Here is a 16146-nt window from a genome sequence, read left to right on the forward strand (position 1 = left end):
ATTCTATCATTTTCCATAGTCTTTTTTTTTTTTCCAAAAATACTTCTCACTTTTGATAATAAAATATGATACAGTCACACAAATGTATAGCTTAAAAGGGGACATGCTTCTACTTACCACCCTGGTCAAGAAGACTCTGCAGCTGCCCTGGAGGCCCTCCAAGCCTCCCATCACCATAACCTTTCCTCCCCCACAAAAGCGCCCCTGTTCCTTCTCCAGTAATGACTTCCTTGGGTTTCTATACAGTTTTATTCTCAGAGTCTGCACCTCTATTCGTGACAGTCTGTCTGCTGTTTAGAGACTTGGCTGTCTCTGGGGCCCGGCACACACACACTCCTCTGAAAGCTGGAGGCCAGTCGGCTGGTTCCTTCAGTCAGAACCTGCAGTCCTCTCCCGGCACATTTTTACTAGCTTCCCATTGTTCTTTCAAGAGTTTCTTTTTCTCGAGGGTTTCCTTTGCTCTTTTTTTTCTTTCTTGCTTTCTCTTCTCTGCCTCTCGTTTTTCTCTGCAAACGAGACTGTTTTCGCCATTGTAGAAGACGTCCACTTTCTCTTGCAGGATTCTCCGAGCTAGCTTTCTGTTTTGGTCAACGGATCTGGTCTGGTGGCACTGTAAGAGAGATGGTATTTCATAATGTGAAAGCCGGTGTGTCCTGGGCAGGACCTTGGTAGTCATTAGACAAGCTCATCCCTTTACAGAGGGGTCGGGCCCGCAGGGGCAAAGCCACTTGTCAGGAGTCCCAGCGGGTCAGTGGCAGGACGAAAGCCAAGCTCCCTCCTGCCTCTGCCCGGGCCGTGCCCAGTCCCACACCCCAGCTGTTAACGTGACTTTCACTGTGACTGTGCCAATATTTGGAGTGTTTTGTTTAGAAGTAACAATAGCCTTCAAAGAAAGTCCCCAGATAATTTTGGAAATGTCAACCAGTATGTCTAAGCAAGCCCTCTTGTGTGCCCTGTTTATAAATAGAACCTGTCTGCTAATGTAGGAGACATAAAAGATGTGGGTTCAATCCCTGGGTTGGGAAGATCCCCTGGAGAAGGGAATGGTAACCCACTCCAGTATTCTTGGCTGGAGAATCCCACGGACAGAGGAGCCTGGTGGGCTACAATCCATAGGGTCGCAGAGCTGGACACCACTGTAGTGACTTAGCATGCACACATGTGCTATTAGTCAACCATGATGTTCATTATGTAACATCTCTTATAACTGGCGAGTGCCTTGCAAAGCTAATTTATTTGATAAATTCTGTTAAATTAGGGTGAAAAGATAACATTTCAAGCAGATTTGGAGTAAGCTATATGAAATAGGTTAAACAAATTTAACTATGTTAGGTTTCAGAGTTTTATTTGTTGCTCATGAATAAGTTTTTCGAGGAGGAAACGAAAAATGATTGAGATTTTAACTAATATGCTCAGAAATATGGCAGCAAAGAACGGCTGTCAGGACCAGACTTTGGGTTTGGTCCGAGTTGACTCTGGCAGTTGGAGGAAACTCTCTGGGCCTCAGGCTCCACCTTATGATCGTGGGCTTGTAAAGATTAAGAGTTAGCGTGAATGTGAAGCTGCTCAGAACAGGGCCGGCCAACAACATGCTCAAGTACTTGCTAATGGTACCACTGGTGTAGGAAAACCCGCCAGTCCTCTTTCCACTGTGCCTTGAGGCTTGTGCTGCCTTCAGGGCCCTGGGGCTACGGGACAGACCGGCAGTTCCAGAGCCAGTGAGGCCACTAGCAAACCAGGAAACAAGAGAAAGCACACCCTTTCTTAGAGTGCAGCCTGTGTTGATGGCTGGCAATGTGCAGATCAGTGGTTGGGTTTTTATATTCAGGAGTCTCTGCCGGCCCATTCTGTTGAGGGCTGACATCAGTTTGCCTCGTTACCTCACTCAGTCCTTCTCCAGAAGGGCAGGTGTCGCTGACATTTACCAAAGTGGGGACAGAGAGACATGGAGGGTGCAGCCGTCTGAGGCATCAGCCAGGTGGCTAAGGGCTGAGCCTACTGGCAGACGGCCTGGGCCCGCGGGTTGCTTGGGGGCCCAGAGCCCATGGCAGGGCCACAGACAGAGCCCTCTGCAGTCGCTCCGCAGCCCAGTGGCTCGACAAGAACTGTGGGGCCTGCCAAGTTCAAGGCCGGCAGCAGTTAAGAGCGCAGCTGCACAAGATCCTGGGAGGGGGGCTCCTGGGGCCGGGCCCGAGACCACAGTTCCCCACTGCAGGGGCCACAGCTGTCACTCAGGAGAAATCGGGGGACCCCGAGACCACTTTCCTCTACCTTGACGACAATGCCCGAGGGCACGTGGGGACCCCGAGACCACTTTCCTCTACCTTGACGACAATGCCCGAGGGCACGTGTCTCAGCACCACGCAGTTGCTGGTTTTGTTGGTTGCCTGGCCCCCTGGACCGTGGCCTTTCACGAACTGCTCTTCAAGCTCATGCTCGTCCAGGGAGAGCAGCGCGGGGCGGTCCTTCTTGCCGGCTGCCTGCACCAGAGTGGCCACCGTTCCTGGGGACAGGAGCGGCAGCTTCTCGCAGAGCCGGAGTGCCCAAGGCACTGGGCACACTCTGGTCAGTGGGGCGGGAAAACGGAACAGGCCCGAGGTACTCATGGCAAGGGGCTCTCAGGACCTGGATCAGACAGAGAGGAGAGCCCTTCAGCCTCGTCTGCTCTCAAGATTAGATGAATACTTCTTCAGGTTCTAAGATCACCTCTTATGCACCAGTTCAAATGATCACCACCCATCTGGCAGGCAGGGGATTTAGGAAATCCGTGCAGACAGGCTACCCGGCCACACATACACCTCTCCCCGGCCCTGCATTGTCTATAGTGTTCTCAGCACAGCAGTACATGCCCTGCCAGCTGGTAAATATTTTCTTGTAAACGGACCAAAAATATCTTCAAAGCACCCAGAGGTGCCGTTTTCTCGGGAAGGAGAGGCTGCGAGTGTGAAATTCAAAAGCACGGGGCTGTAATTTGATAAGGAAATACTCCATAGGACACCAAGCAAGACTTAGAATCTGAGTCAAGTGACATGATTTAAGTGTGTGAGAATCTCTGAAATCAAAATGAAAAGACGACAGTATGTGATGATCTGTTTTAGAGCTGAGCTTAAACAGTCTGACGCAGTAAATATCACTATCAATCAATGTCCTGATTGTTGTTTTTTAATGTTTCCAGTTTCATGGATTTGAATGGGAACATCTGTTCCCTCAGAAGCACTGCCAATCACAGGATCCAACCAGCACTCATCCTTAGTGCTACCAAATCCACTGATTTTTTATTAAGGTGCCTGTTAGGTTCAAAGTAAAAGGCAAGGGAGAGGGAGTGACATGAAGTCAGAGAGAGCAAGATGCAGTCTTCAAGGAGCTCACAGAATTTCTCCCAGTCAGGGAAGGTGTTCAAGAAGAAAGCAAGAGCTGCTGAATGGGAGGTTTCAATAACTACTCGAGACTAGCATAAAGCTGAAGTGTCTTCGTTGACAAATGAATAGAGAATAACAGTCATGAGGATGTGGTGAGTCTCACAGCCCTCTGCTATTTTTTGAGGGAAGGCAGAAGATCTGAAAGGCACTGTCAATTTTCAGAGGTCTACATACTCTCCATGTGAACGGGGCAGGGGTGTGTGTCACAACCTGGGCCCGTTTTCTCATCTGAAAAATGCAGGAGAATAAGCCCTCTTCATTGGGGCTGCCCCGGTGGCTCAGCGGTAAAGAATCTGCTTGCAAGGCAGGAGCCACAGGCTTGATCCCTGGGTAGGGACAATCCCCTGGAGGAGGGCATGGCAACCCATTCCAGTATTTTCGCCTCGAGAATCTGATGGACAGAGGAGTCTGGTGGGCTACAGTCCATAGGTTGCAGAGTCTGACACGACTGAAGCAACTTGGCACGCATGCAAGCCCTCCTCATGCAACCCACACAGGTTTTGAGTGAAATCAGAGAAAACAGTAGTAAGGCTTTGTTGATACTCCTGAAGGTATGAGACTGGTTTTTAGCAAAATCACCCAGGTGGATTTGGGGAAGTACAAATGTGTTCCTCACTTAAATACTTCTTGATCGAGGATTCTGTAGACACTGAAGAGAGACATAGAGTTGTTTTTAATTGTAGTTGCTTTATGTATTCCTCTAACAACTGCTTCTTGTGAGGTTCTAGATAGCTTCTTTCACCACTTGAAACCTTGTACATTCTAGTTCATGGCAACTGGTCTCTAGCACAGGTAGGAACTGGAGTTTATCTAAGCCAACATCTTCAGCCATAAGTACTCAATGTCCAACCAGGTTATTTTTCACTAGGTTTCTCTTGGCTCATTTACCTTTCACCCACCAGCAAATCTGATGGCTGATGTTCACTGGGCCCCACATGATCTCTAGGTGACCTTATGGCAGAAACATGCTAGTAGGCGTAGTTTCTTTGTAAATATGTGCATTTTCTGAAATCCAAGTGCCTATCTTAGTTATCAGTACAGACCACATGGGTTATTTCCAGAATGAATACAGTATTCTTCATCTCTCTATGGAAAATGAATAAAATGAAATATACTTTTCAGTCTTTAGGCCAGTGCTGGCTTTCAATCTTGTAACTGACACTACGGTGTAAACCAGTGGTCCGCAACCTTTTTTGGCAGACAGTTGTCTTCGCGGAAGACAATTATTCTATGGACCACAGGGGTGGGGAATGGTTTCAGGATGAATCAAGCGCATTACATTCATTGTGCACTTTACTTCTATTATTATTACCTCAGCTCCAACTCAGATCACCAGGCCTTACATCCCGGAGGGTGGGGCGTGCAAGTGTGCTCAGTCGCTTGTCACGTTCAACTCCTTGTAACCTTAAAGGCTGTAGTGGGCCAGGCTCCTCTGTCCATGGGATTCTCCAGGCAAGAATACTGGAGTGGGCTGCCACGCCCTCCTCCAGGGGATCTTCCTGACCCAGAGGTCCAACCTGTATCTCCTGCGGCTCCTGCACTGCGGGCGGATTCTTCACTGCTGAGCCACCAGGGAAGCCCCTGGGAGGCTGGGAACCTCTGGTCTAAACTCATATCTTCTTTGTGAAAAGTACAACTTTCACCATGTTTTGTCAGTCCCAGAGGGTGATAATTAAGGAGGTGTCGGTTCATAAGATGCTCCGTGGCTACCAGGGGAGGTATTCTGAAACAAGAGTATGCCAATGAGAATGGTTCTTTAAAAATGGGTTGTTTATTGTATGAAATGTCAGAAGAATCCTCAGGAAAAGATGAACGATAAAGCCTTTCTCTGCCATCTCTACAACAGAGAATCCGCTCCCCTATAAATGATTGAGTGAGACCAAGTCAATGTCCACAATTCCCTTCCCTTTTTTTCTGCTTTCAGTCTACAGAACAGAATTCCTTTGTGTATTAGTGTCTGGTCCCTGGATTAGGTTCATGGAACAGGAGCCCAGTGCCTCTCCTGGGGCTGCCCTTCCGTTAGGAAATCTGACCAGGCAGGATGGCGGTAGAATATAATGTGGCCACAAAGAAAAGGAAAGAGGTCTGAGACAGGGCGAAACTCCCAGACAAAGGGTGGAGAGGAGGAGAGCACTTTTATCAGCTGCTTTGCTGCCAGCTCGAAGCGCTTCAAGTCTACCTCTCTGTCCTAGTTCAGAGCTGACACACACAGGAAGGTCTCCCACCCGACTGGAGTTCACCAAGGTCCCCAGTGTTCAGTTACTGGCTGCTTTGTCTAACAGCTAATTCCAACGGCCAATCGGATGATTCCAAATACTTAGAGTATCTCCTGGAGCTCTGGCTGGACTCCAGTAATGGCTAAAAATGACAAACACACCCGTGGTTCCACTTCCCCGAAGGCCGGAGAAGAATACAGATTGGATTTCAGTTTTTGTGATACCCACAGAGCAACCCAAAGTCTTTGAGGAACAATAAAAGCAGCTCGAATTACAGCTCATCGTGACATGAAAAAAAAGAGAAACGGTAACAAGCAGTGTGAGCAAGGGGAAACCAGCAGTGGAGACAGCAGGCCTGGATCCCTTCCTGTTGGTGTGAGCCTGAGGCCTGGGTGGGGTCTCCACCCGGACTCCCCTCCGCTCTGCTTTTCCTTACAGGGCGGCGTCTTCACTAGGCAGCTGACTGCAGTTTAGGTTAAAGCAGCATTCTCTCACTTGGTCAAGTTGAAGATAAGAGGGCAGATGCCATTACAATAGAGAACGTTAATTTGCTCCATGAATATTTTCAGCATCTACTGTATGCCTCGATGAGTCTGAGACTGCAGCATAAAACAGAAATGGAGACGTCTGTAAGTAAGGCATGTGCCAGAACCTAGCCTGGACAAGATGCCAGAGAGCATTGGTTCTCAGACTTTACTGTGCCCCCAAGTCACCCGGAAGGCTGGTTATCAGGACTTCGAAGCTACATCCTATTAGATGCCTTTGTTCCTGATAGGAGCCAGCACAGAGTCCCTCCTCTGGCTTACATGATCAGCCCAAACCAAGACAGGCGCCTAGCTCAGGGGTAGCATGCCCTGCTCTGGAATGTGGCCTGTGATTGGAGCACACACAGACTTTAAACAAGGGGCAGCGAGGTGAGGCTTGTTTCACCAATGGCTCAAAAGCTCTGGAGAGTGGTAAGGGGAGGCTACTGCCTGTGCGACTTAGACACAGAGAGGGTATTTGAATCTGGAAGGCTCAGGATTAGCTCTGGACCCGCCTTCTGGATGCCATTTGCGTACCATTCACTGATGATGTTTTAGAAAGGTAGAGTACTAGTTTCTTAGACACAACTTCTTAGTGTATCAACCTTGCAGGAATCGCCCAAACTAAGCAAAGGAACAGGTGTGGAGATTCACTGAAATGGGGTGCTTTAGGAAAGATGGGGCTTCTCAGGTGGCTCAGTGGTAAAGTATCAGCCTGCCAAGCAGGAGAAGCAGGTTCGATCCCTAGGTCAGGAAGATCCCCTGGAGAATAAAATGGCAACTGACTCCAGTATTCTTGCCATGGAGAATCTCGGACAGAGGAGCCTGGAGGGCTATAGTCCATGGGGTCGCAAAGAGTCAGACACGACTGAGTGACTAAATGACAACAATAGAAAAGGTGATAGGTCATGCTTTCATGGCTCTAACTTTCATGCACAGACAAATCCCTTAGGGATCCTGTTAAACAGAACGAAGCTCATTAGGTCTGGGGTGGGGCTTGAAACCCTGCCTTTCTAACCAGCTCCCATGTAAGGTGGCTGCTACCTGCAGTCCTGCCTCTCAGGATTATATGACTGCTGGGTAAGAGCCTTAGGATTGTGTTGACAATGATGAAGGTGGAGAAGGTGGAAAGGGAAGGAACAGGCAAGAGAGGAAAAACATTTGGAGAAAAGAATGAAATGAATGTCAAGTTGAGCAAAAAGAGCAGGTGAAATGGTCACGAGGGGATTGAGAAACTGGGTCATCTGAAAAAAGAACACCAAAAATGTTGCGTCTATTGCATTAATGTTCTAGAACAGCAATGTCCAATAGAAATACAGTGCAAGCCACGTGTGAAATTCTAAATTTTCTAAGCCACACTAAAAAGAGTAAATAGCAACTGATGAAGTAAATTTCAATATACTTTACTTAATCCAATACATTCCAAATATAATTAGGTCAACATGTCATCAATATAAAAATTATTGAGATTTTCTTTTTATTTGAGGTCTGCACAATCTGAGGTGTGGCCACGCTTATAGCACATGTCAGTTTGGACTAGCCATGAGTGCTCACAGCTACTGTAGTGGATAAGGGAGTTCTGGAGTCTTGCAATCAGAGTGTGGTCCATGGAGCAGCAGCACCACCGAGCGCTTGTTAGAAGAATCTCAGGTCCTACCCCAGGCCTTCTAAATGAGAACCTGCGTTTTAATAAGATCCTCAAGTGATTCAGCAGCATGTTGAAGTTTGAGAAGCAAAGGACACAGGAATTAGCAAGTTCTTCCAGCTGCTTTTCAGAGCTTGTTGTCTCTTATGTTGATAATATTTCAGAAGTTGAGGCCAGGATGCAGCAGGGCTGTTTACCTGCTTAGTCATGGTCTTGTTTCCCCTTCCTGAAGGAGATAAACTAGATCTCAAAAACAATGATCCATCAATGATGAAGAACCAAATTCAGTGAGCTTTTAAAAAGACAAAATGGCCAGCTGATGGCACCAGAAGCTAAGTGAGAGGATTTTCTGAGAAATGTTTAATAATAATCTATATTTTGAAAGTGTGTTTGGGGACTTCCCTGGCGATCCGGTGGTTAAGAATCCACCCTACAATTCAGGAGACGTGGGCTTGATCCCTGGTCTGGGAACTAAGATCCCACCTGCCATGAAGCAACTAAGCCCACGCCACAACAGAGGGTCCATGTGATGCAGAAAAAGATTCTGTAGGACTCAAGGAAGATCCTGTGTGCTGAAACTAAGACCTGACGCTGCCAAATACATAAGTAAATACATTTGAAAAGACCCACAAAAGTGTGTTTTGGTGTTCCCTGCCGAATGGGAGTAAAGAGAAAGCACCCTTTCTTTCCCTTTCACATCTAGCTCATGCTTCTGTTCTGGTTACCTGAAATCCTCGTGAAGAAGTGAAGTGAAAGTCGCTCAGTCACGTCTGACTCTTTGTGACCTCATGGACTGCTGCCCACCAGGCTTCTCTGTCCATCGGATTCTCCAGGCAAGAATACTGGAGTGGGTTGCCATGCCCTTCTCCAGGGGATCTTCCCCACCCAGGGATCGAACCCAGGTCTCCAGCTTTGCAGGCAGATTCTTTACGGTTTGAGCTACCTAGGAAACCCAAATCCAATCCCTCATGAGGGCTGGAACACATCCCCAAACAAAACCCCAGGGAACTGTGGCTCAGGCTTAACACAGACCCTGTCATTTCCTAGGCTGGGAGTTCTCCACTGAAGAGAAAGCACCATCCAGCCAGTGTTTCCAGAGAACTAATTCTCAAAAAAAGAAAAGCATAATGGACTGAGCAGGAAAGGACAACTGTTGTCCTTGACTGGGGCAGACAAGAGGATAAGGAGACCACTTCCGAGTTTGGTTTAAATTCAATAGGCTTACTGCTGCCCAGTTCAAGAGACAAGTAATGAAGTAGATAAAGAGAAAAGCTTTCAGTTCATACAATACCAACAGCCTGTTCAGTTGTTTTTTTTTTTTAAACAGAAAATGTTGAATCCACAATTACACCTGTCCTATTTGGGTGCATCACTGTGATTTTCTTCTATTTATGGTGCCTAACAGGAACTCTGTTATTTATCAACTATGCTATTAAAATAAGACAGACACACAAAAAAGCAGCAATGATTACACTGCACATTTTTCTCTAAAAGTCTCAAAGTGAAGTCACTCAGTCATGTCTGACTCTTTGTGACCCCATGGACTGTAGCCTACCAGGCTCCCCCCGTCCATGGGATTTTCCAGGCAAAAGTACTGGAGTGGGTTGCCATTTCCTTCTCCAGGGATCTTCCTGACCCAGGGGATCGAACCCAGGTCTCCCACATTGTAGACAGACACTTTACCATCTGAGCCACTAGGGACTCTATTAATGATGCCTTGTATTTGTTTAGGACGTCTGTTTCCAAACCATGTTTGAATACATTATTGTATTTCATACAAATAAAAGACGAGATGCATACTATGTGGAATATTTCAGGAAGACTTACTTTGGAAGAACATTCCATTTAAACTAAATTTGTCCTTCCCACCCCTTGTTTCTTAACCTTTCATAACATCTTCAGATTTGTTCTTCCCCTAGCTCCTTAAAGAGTATTAGCTCATTTTCAATTTTCTTTTGACCCTTTCTCTTGACTTTTTGTCCCTGACAGGCCATACTGCTCTGTAGTCAGCATGACCTGAGTCAGTGTCTCAACGCCATGATTTACTCATTGTGCAGCTCTGGCCATGTTTCCAAATTTGTAAAATGGAGGTTATATCATCTAGGAAGAGAAAAAAAAAAAATTGCACATGTCGCCACAGATTTAAAGCACTCAGTGGTGCTCCAAAGCACAGAAAGCTCAGCAACCTCTGGCTAACAAAACACAAGCCCAGTCTGCAAACGGATTATTTCATGGGCTTGTTTTAAAAGCTCAGAGAAAAGACATCTAGAACATGACCTGCAAACTATTTTACTTGGTATGGTCCAATTTAAGAAATACTTGGGGACCATGCGATCACCAAAGACTCGTTGTTTGGTGAGGTCATAATTGTGGTCTATGAAGTCAGGTGCCAGAGAGGTAATTATGATGCCGAGAATATAGCTTGACTTCCCAGCTGGTTTCAAATTGAAAGATAAAAACTATCTTCATCAAAGCAAGTCCTGGTTTAAACATACAGATCTTTAGGAATTATCTGATAGAGTAAGAAAAATTATGAGGGGTAGGAAAGGTTAAAAAAAAGTCATATTTAAATGTACACCTGATCATTCATTTTCATGTTCAATGGTTTTAGTTTTAGAGTTCCTCATTTTTCCTGTGGGGGACAGCCCTCCCCCAACCCCTATCAATGACAAGCTGTTTGGATATAAGAATTACTGACACCAAGTAACACCCTGGTTAACAGACATTAAATGTCTCAAGCCATTAACAGCCAGTATTACTGAATAGCCTAATCTTATCCCAATCAAGGAGCTCCACTCAAAACTGTCATTTGAAGCCTTCATGGCAAAAGAGGAATACTTAAGCAATGCATGCTCAGTCGCTCCACTGTGTCTGACTCTCTGTGACCCCATGGACTGTAGCCCGCCAGGCTTCTGTCCATGGGATTATCCCAGCAAGAATACTGGAGTGGGTTGCCATTTCCTCTTTCAGGGGATCTTCCCAACCCAAGGACTGAACCCGCATTTTCTGTGGCTCCTGCATTGGCAGGTGGATTTTTTACCACTGAGCCACCTGGGAAGCCCCACTTGAGCAATATGATGTTATAATAAAGTCATATGGTAACGACACCCTTATAAAGCCATAAAATATTAGTGTAAGCTTGCACCTAAGTAATGCAGAATCTCCAGTATAAGGAGAGGGAGGTTAAATTACATGAATTGTTACTGGGCTTCCCTGGTGTCTCAGATGGTAAAGAAGCCACCTGCGAGGCAGGAGACCTGGGTTCTGTCCCTGGGCTGGGAAGATCCCCTGGGGGATCCCCACGGACAGAGGAGCCTGGCAGGCTGCAATCCGTGGGGTCAAAGACGGTTGGACACGACGGAGTCACTAAGCGCAGCACCCAGCACGTACTTGTATTTCTAGAGCTTTCTCTTCCCTCGTTATTTTTATAAAGCTTCTTTTTAGTCCAATTAGTCAAAAGCAATTTCCACTCCGAATTTGTAAACATTTAGACCCCTTCAAAGAGCTTAAATTAAGAAATAAGGTGTGAGTACCTTTACCAAAATATTTCATATCAGTTCGTTAACAAGATAACTTGGTTGATCAGAATACTAGCTCCTGAACATGTTGGCTTATTAATTAAAAGCAGAATAATAGGTTTTTTGAAAGTTACCTAAAATCACACTGCCAAAAACAGAAATGCACTGAAACAAAATCCATCTGATTCTGTATCGAAAAGCCATGCTCTCGTGCCTAGTGCATGATTAGGAACTAATATCCAGTACTGATGCTGGGGTTAACATTTTTCTTGGAAGAAACATACCTCCCTTTGCCTGGAGCTGGCCTAGAAATCCACTCTCCCATTCTTTTGTGAGTGCAAGATTCTACAGTATCTCAATCATAGATTTCTAACCAACTGAAATTAGTGGTAAAACTGCTTTTTGTTTTGTTTTTTTGATGGACTTGAAATAGACATTGAAAATAGAGCCTGTGTGCTTAAAAGTAATTTGATTTAGTTTAGGTATTAAACACAGCACTGATTGGTGGATTAACACAATTGGGAGGATTATTTGATTTATTTAAGCTTGAGATTTTCCATACACTGATAAGATTTTGGAGAGAATTTTTACTGTTGAGACAAAATTGTTAGGTGTTTTTAGAAGGCCCCGATCAGATGAAACGCCTCTTGGCATATTTGTTATTCCAAAGGCAAATAACATCTGCTCCTGGCTTCTGCATCCTGCATCCTTCTGCCCCTGCATCCTGGCTACTCAGGTACACCTAAGGACAGGGCTAGCGAAGTGCCTTTACTGAGGGTTCGGGACACTTAGAGCTGGAAGTACTTTAAAGTACTTTTGTCTGAAAAACGCGGACTGAACAGTGCTTGTGAGATGGGCTGGGGGGCCCACGGGAAGGGACGTGGGTTCTCTGTGGTCCTTCGAAAGAACTGGCAGGAGCAAAACCCTCACGATGCCTAAAACAGGCCCAGCTGCATGATCATAACTACCCAAGGCTCTGCCGAACAAGTAAAGCCTTTCGGCCTCGGTGGAACTGTTTTCTCCATAACGGTGGGATCTCGTCCTCGCCCGCTCCCCAAGTCCGTGAAGAGCCCAGTGCTGACCCCCCACCAGCCTAAGGTAAATCAGATTCAGGGACAATTTAGTTCAGGTGTCGGGGCCGGCTTCATCTCACCGCCAGTGGGGCCTTCGGGTCAATGGGCGGCGCGACTCAGGGTCGCAAAACAGGGAAATTCAGGTATTCCAGATCCCAGTCCTCTCTCCAGAGCCCCTGATGATCGTAAGCAACCGCGTGGATGCCGAGCTTCTCCACAGACTCTTACCTGACCTCAGGAATGGCCTTCCGCCCCCAATGGTCTGGAGGAATCGTAATCACCGCAGGAGCGGAATCGCTAACTCGCTTCCCGGTCTGCGCACGCGCGGCTCTACCGCCACAGCTGCCCTCAGGTCTGAGAGCTCTCCCCCGTCTTACCTATTGCGCATGCGAGAAGCTAAGGAGTCTTTCCCGCGTAGCTACCGTAGGTACCCAGAGAGCCAATCAGAGGAGAGGACTTGACAGCTGCCCCGCCCCTCTCGTTTCCCAGGCGGCTGACCTCTGTCTCTGGTGGGAGCTGGGGGACAGGAAGGGGTAAGCCGAAGCGCGCGCCGCTGCACGGCCGTCTCCGCCCCCTTCCAAGCAACCAATCGCGACCAAGACGCCGGGCGCGCGCACGCTCCCTCGAGTTTAACGGTCACGAGAGGCCGAGCGCCCGACCCTGACATCCGCAGTGGGAGCGGCGGCCAGGTAAGTGGCCGCCGGCCTGCGGGGAGCTGCCAGTCGCAGGGGACAGGGGGCGCGACGTCGAGGACACCGAGCCAGCGGACCCCTGAGTGTTCTGATGGGCTGGCGGGGGGAAGACAACGGGCAGGCGACACCACCCCACCGGAGCCCGCGGGCGTGTGGGGGCTTTGCCACCGTCCGTACGCCTTTTCTAGACTTTGTGCCCTTGAGTGACACCCGCGCGGCCCAATCGCTGAGCGTCTTTTCCCCAGGGGCGGGGGGCTTGAGGGATTTCGCCTTTTTTTTTTTTTTGACCGGGTTCCTGGGCTTCCTTTGAGAATCAGTAATGTAGTTGTTGCACCGATAGTTTTAACTCCGGCCTCCCTGCTGGCTACAATTTAGATGAGAACCAGAGCGGCGGTCTGGCTGTCAGCGCCGAAATGTCAGAATCTGGCCTCAAAACCTGAAATCATCCCTTCTTTCCCCTTCTCGGGTTCCCAACAAAGGAGAACGCCTGGTTAACTTTTATATTCTCAGCAGACCCCGTATCAGTCGTTCCCTTTCTTTCTAACTCCCTTTTTCCCTTTTGGCGCTGGGGGCATCCAAAGCGTCATATTTTGTTTGTGGGAAATACAAAAACGTCTCTGTTCTTATATCCATTCTCCATCAGGTTCTTAAAATTCTGCATTGTATATCTTTCTTAAAACACTCATCTCCCCCACCCCATCCCTCTCCGCACCCCCACGCTCTGCTGGGGAGGCATCATCACATTTCAAGATCCATCTGGATCTACTGCGTCTGGATTAACTCATGGGGGGAAATAATAGATGGGGTTGCATGCAGATCCATGTCCCCAGAGAGCTTGCGTTTTCCTGGTGGAAGAGCAAGGTGATTTGAATTCAGGTGTTTTCGTTGCCAGATGGAAGGTGCGGCCCCTGAGTTTGTCAGTACCCTTTGTCGTTGGTGATGGGTTGAATCACTGGGGAGAAATCTTTTTAACTAGGTCGGGTTACCCTTGGCCTTCACACCTATCCCTGAAGGAAACGGTTCCTTTGTGAGCTGATGCTTTCAAGGTTGTGCTTTGTGAAACCAGGCCGTAGAAAGTGGGAACCTAGAGGAACCAGAATAATAAAGTGTTTTCCTCTATTGCGTTCCCTAAAGCTTCCATCTTGTAAGCGGCATAGGTTTTCTTTTATTCTTTTCCCCCCCTGTTATTCCTTGGCTTTTTTTTTTTTTAAGTACATGAATTCCTTAAAAAGGAGGCAATTGACCTGTTATAGCCAGTTTACCTCTGTATATCTGGCTTCAGTTAAATTTTAGTGGACCTGGCAAATAGTTTATTTTTTCAGAAGTAATTAAAAGTACTCTGTGTGTATAGTATATAGTGCAAAATGCATTCCTTCCACCCCCACCTTCAGTGGGGAAACAAGCATTGTTAACAGTTTAACTGGCTGTTTTCAGTACCAAATTAAATACTAAGTAGTTCCCATTCATCTATTCATGGTATAAATCAGCAAGCATGCTTGATAAAATGTATTAAAGGAATGAACAGGGCATGTAAGTTTTCCAATATTACACAGAATTGTGTCTGGAATCTTGCTTATTAAGCACCTAAAGTATTGAAACGTTACCTGAAAAAATACTAGTGCAGTTCAGTCACTCAGTCGTGTCCGACTCTGCAACCCCATGGACTGCAGCACACCAGGCCTCCCTGCCCGTCACCAGCTCCCGGAGCTTACTCAAACTCATGTCCATCGAGTCAGTGATGCCATCCTACCATCTCATCCTCTGTCATCCCCTTCTCCTCCTGCCTTCAACTACTCCTGCTACTTCTGTAAATCACTGTTACTGTAGATTTTTTATTGAGATACAAGTTACCATAAAATTTATTCTTTTAAAGTGTACAATTCAGTGCTTTTTTTTAGTATAGTCATAGGGTTGTGCATTCATCACCACTGTCTAATTCTAGAACTTTTCATCTCCCCAGAAAGACACCCTATGCCCATTTTGGTCATTGTCGTTCTCTCCTCCCAGCTCCTGGCAACCATTTCTCTCCTTTCTTTCTCTATAGATTTGCCTACTCTAGATACTTTGTATAAATGGAATCATATGATAGGGTCTTTTGTTGGGCTTGTTTTACTTTGTGTGTGTGTGTGTGTGTGTATTTTTTTTGGCTGCACCTTCTGCTGCTTGCATGGTCTTAGTTCCTCCACCAGGGTTTGAGCCTGGGCCCATGGCAGTGACAGATCTGAGCCCTAACCCCTGGACCGCCGGAGAATTCCCTTTAGCATAATGTTTTAAATATTTATCCACAGTGTAGCATAATTCCGCACTTTATTATTTTCTATGACTGAGAAATATTATATGGATTGTTGTTGTTCAGTCCCTAAGCCTTGTCTGACTCTTTGTGACCCCATGGACTGCAGCATGCCAGGCTTTTCTGTCCTCCATTATCTCCTGGAGTTTGTTCAGATTCATGTCCATTGAGTCAGTGATGCTGTCTATAACCATTTCGTCCTCTTGCCGCCCCCTTCTCCTTTTGCTTTCAGTCTTTCCCAGCATCAGGGTCTTTTGCAATGAATCAGCTCTTCATGTCACGTGGATACACCACATTTATTTATCCAACAGTCGATGGACATTTGAGTTGTTTCTGAATTTTGACTATTACGAAAAGTGTTGCTGTCCTTAATGTAGATTTGTATAAAAGGATCAAGGTTTCTAAAGTTTTGACAAAGTTTTTTGTAATAGTATTTTGTTCCTCATTGATTTGCAGACTCTCCTGGGACCTTCAGATAGTACACTTCTGAATGTCAGCAACTGAAAATGCCTGTAGACGATGAAGCATCTGAAGATGACTCAGATTCAGTTTCTTCAAACAGTGCAAGAACCTGAATTTTCAAATGAGAGCGTGTAACAATTTCTGTACACTATGGAAGATTTTGACTTGGGGAAACCCTCACAGAAAGCTTCATCTTCTATAGAATCTGATATAAAAAATTCTCCTCATTCTCTTGGACTGAACTTAAATACTAATAGGTAAGAATGGGAATAGATTTTTTAATGTAATGACAAATCAAAATAACTTT

At 46.5% G+C, this 16146-nt stretch overlaps 2 protein-coding genes across 9 annotated transcripts in view; one reads left to right on the plus strand and one right to left on the minus strand.

The window, feature by feature from the left end:
• Window positions 1–235: 235 nt before the first annotated feature.
• Window positions 236–12862, minus strand: MTRFR (mitochondrial translation release factor in rescue). 3 transcript variants are annotated; one of them, XM_070475145.1, is made up of 4 exons: window positions 12624–12761; window positions 4732–5142; window positions 2325–2625; window positions 236–610 (listed from the first exon to the last, which is right to left on the minus strand). In XM_070475145.1, exons 3-4 carry the CDS (start codon window positions 2604–2606, stop codon window positions 374–376), a joined length of 519 nt encoding a protein of 172 aa, XP_070331246.1. In that variant the 5' UTR covers window positions 2607–2625; window positions 4732–5142; window positions 12624–12761; the 3' UTR covers window positions 236–373. The 3 variants fall into 3 exon arrangements, with proteins under 3 accessions (XP_070331246.1, XP_020756969.1, XP_020756968.1); XM_020901310.2 differs by lacking the exons at window positions 4732–5142; window positions 12624–12761 and adding an exon at window positions 12773–12862; XM_020901309.2 differs by lacking the exon at window positions 4732–5142.
• A 128-nt stretch (window positions 12863–12990) lies between these two features.
• The window catches only part of MPHOSPH9 (M-phase phosphoprotein 9), a 55800-nt gene continuing 52644 nt past the window's right edge, over window positions 12991–16146 (plus strand). For 3 of the 6 annotated variants that reach the window (XM_020901304.2, XM_020901305.2, XM_020901307.2), the window contains exons 1-2: window positions 12992–13084; window positions 15834–16096. In XM_020901304.2, the coding sequence (XP_020756963.2) occupies window positions 15990–16096 (107 nt within the window). In that variant the 5' untranslated portion in view covers window positions 12992–13084; window positions 15834–15989. Of the gene's footprint in view, window positions 13085–15833; window positions 16097–16146 lie in introns of those variants that run through there. The other 3 variants (XM_070475144.1, XM_070475143.1, XM_020901308.2) reach the window with 2 other exon arrangements.

Source organism: Odocoileus virginianus, chromosome 12 (assembly GCF_023699985.2).
Source record: "Odocoileus virginianus isolate 20LAN1187 ecotype Illinois chromosome 12, Ovbor_1.2, whole genome shotgun sequence".
Lineage (NCBI taxonomy): Eukaryota > Metazoa > Chordata > Mammalia > Artiodactyla > Cervidae > Odocoileus > Odocoileus virginianus.

Bases quoted from the DNA above. Each gene is read 5' to 3' on its own strand.
- MTRFR (XM_020901310.2), bottom strand. From the start codon at position 2,606: ATGAGTACCTCGGGCCTGTTCCGTTTTCCCGCCCCACTGACCAGAGTG. The intron at 611-2,324 runs GTAGAGGAAAGT...TCTCTCTTACAG, and splicing joins CCTCGGGCATTGTCGTCAAG to TGCCACCAGACCAGATCCGT.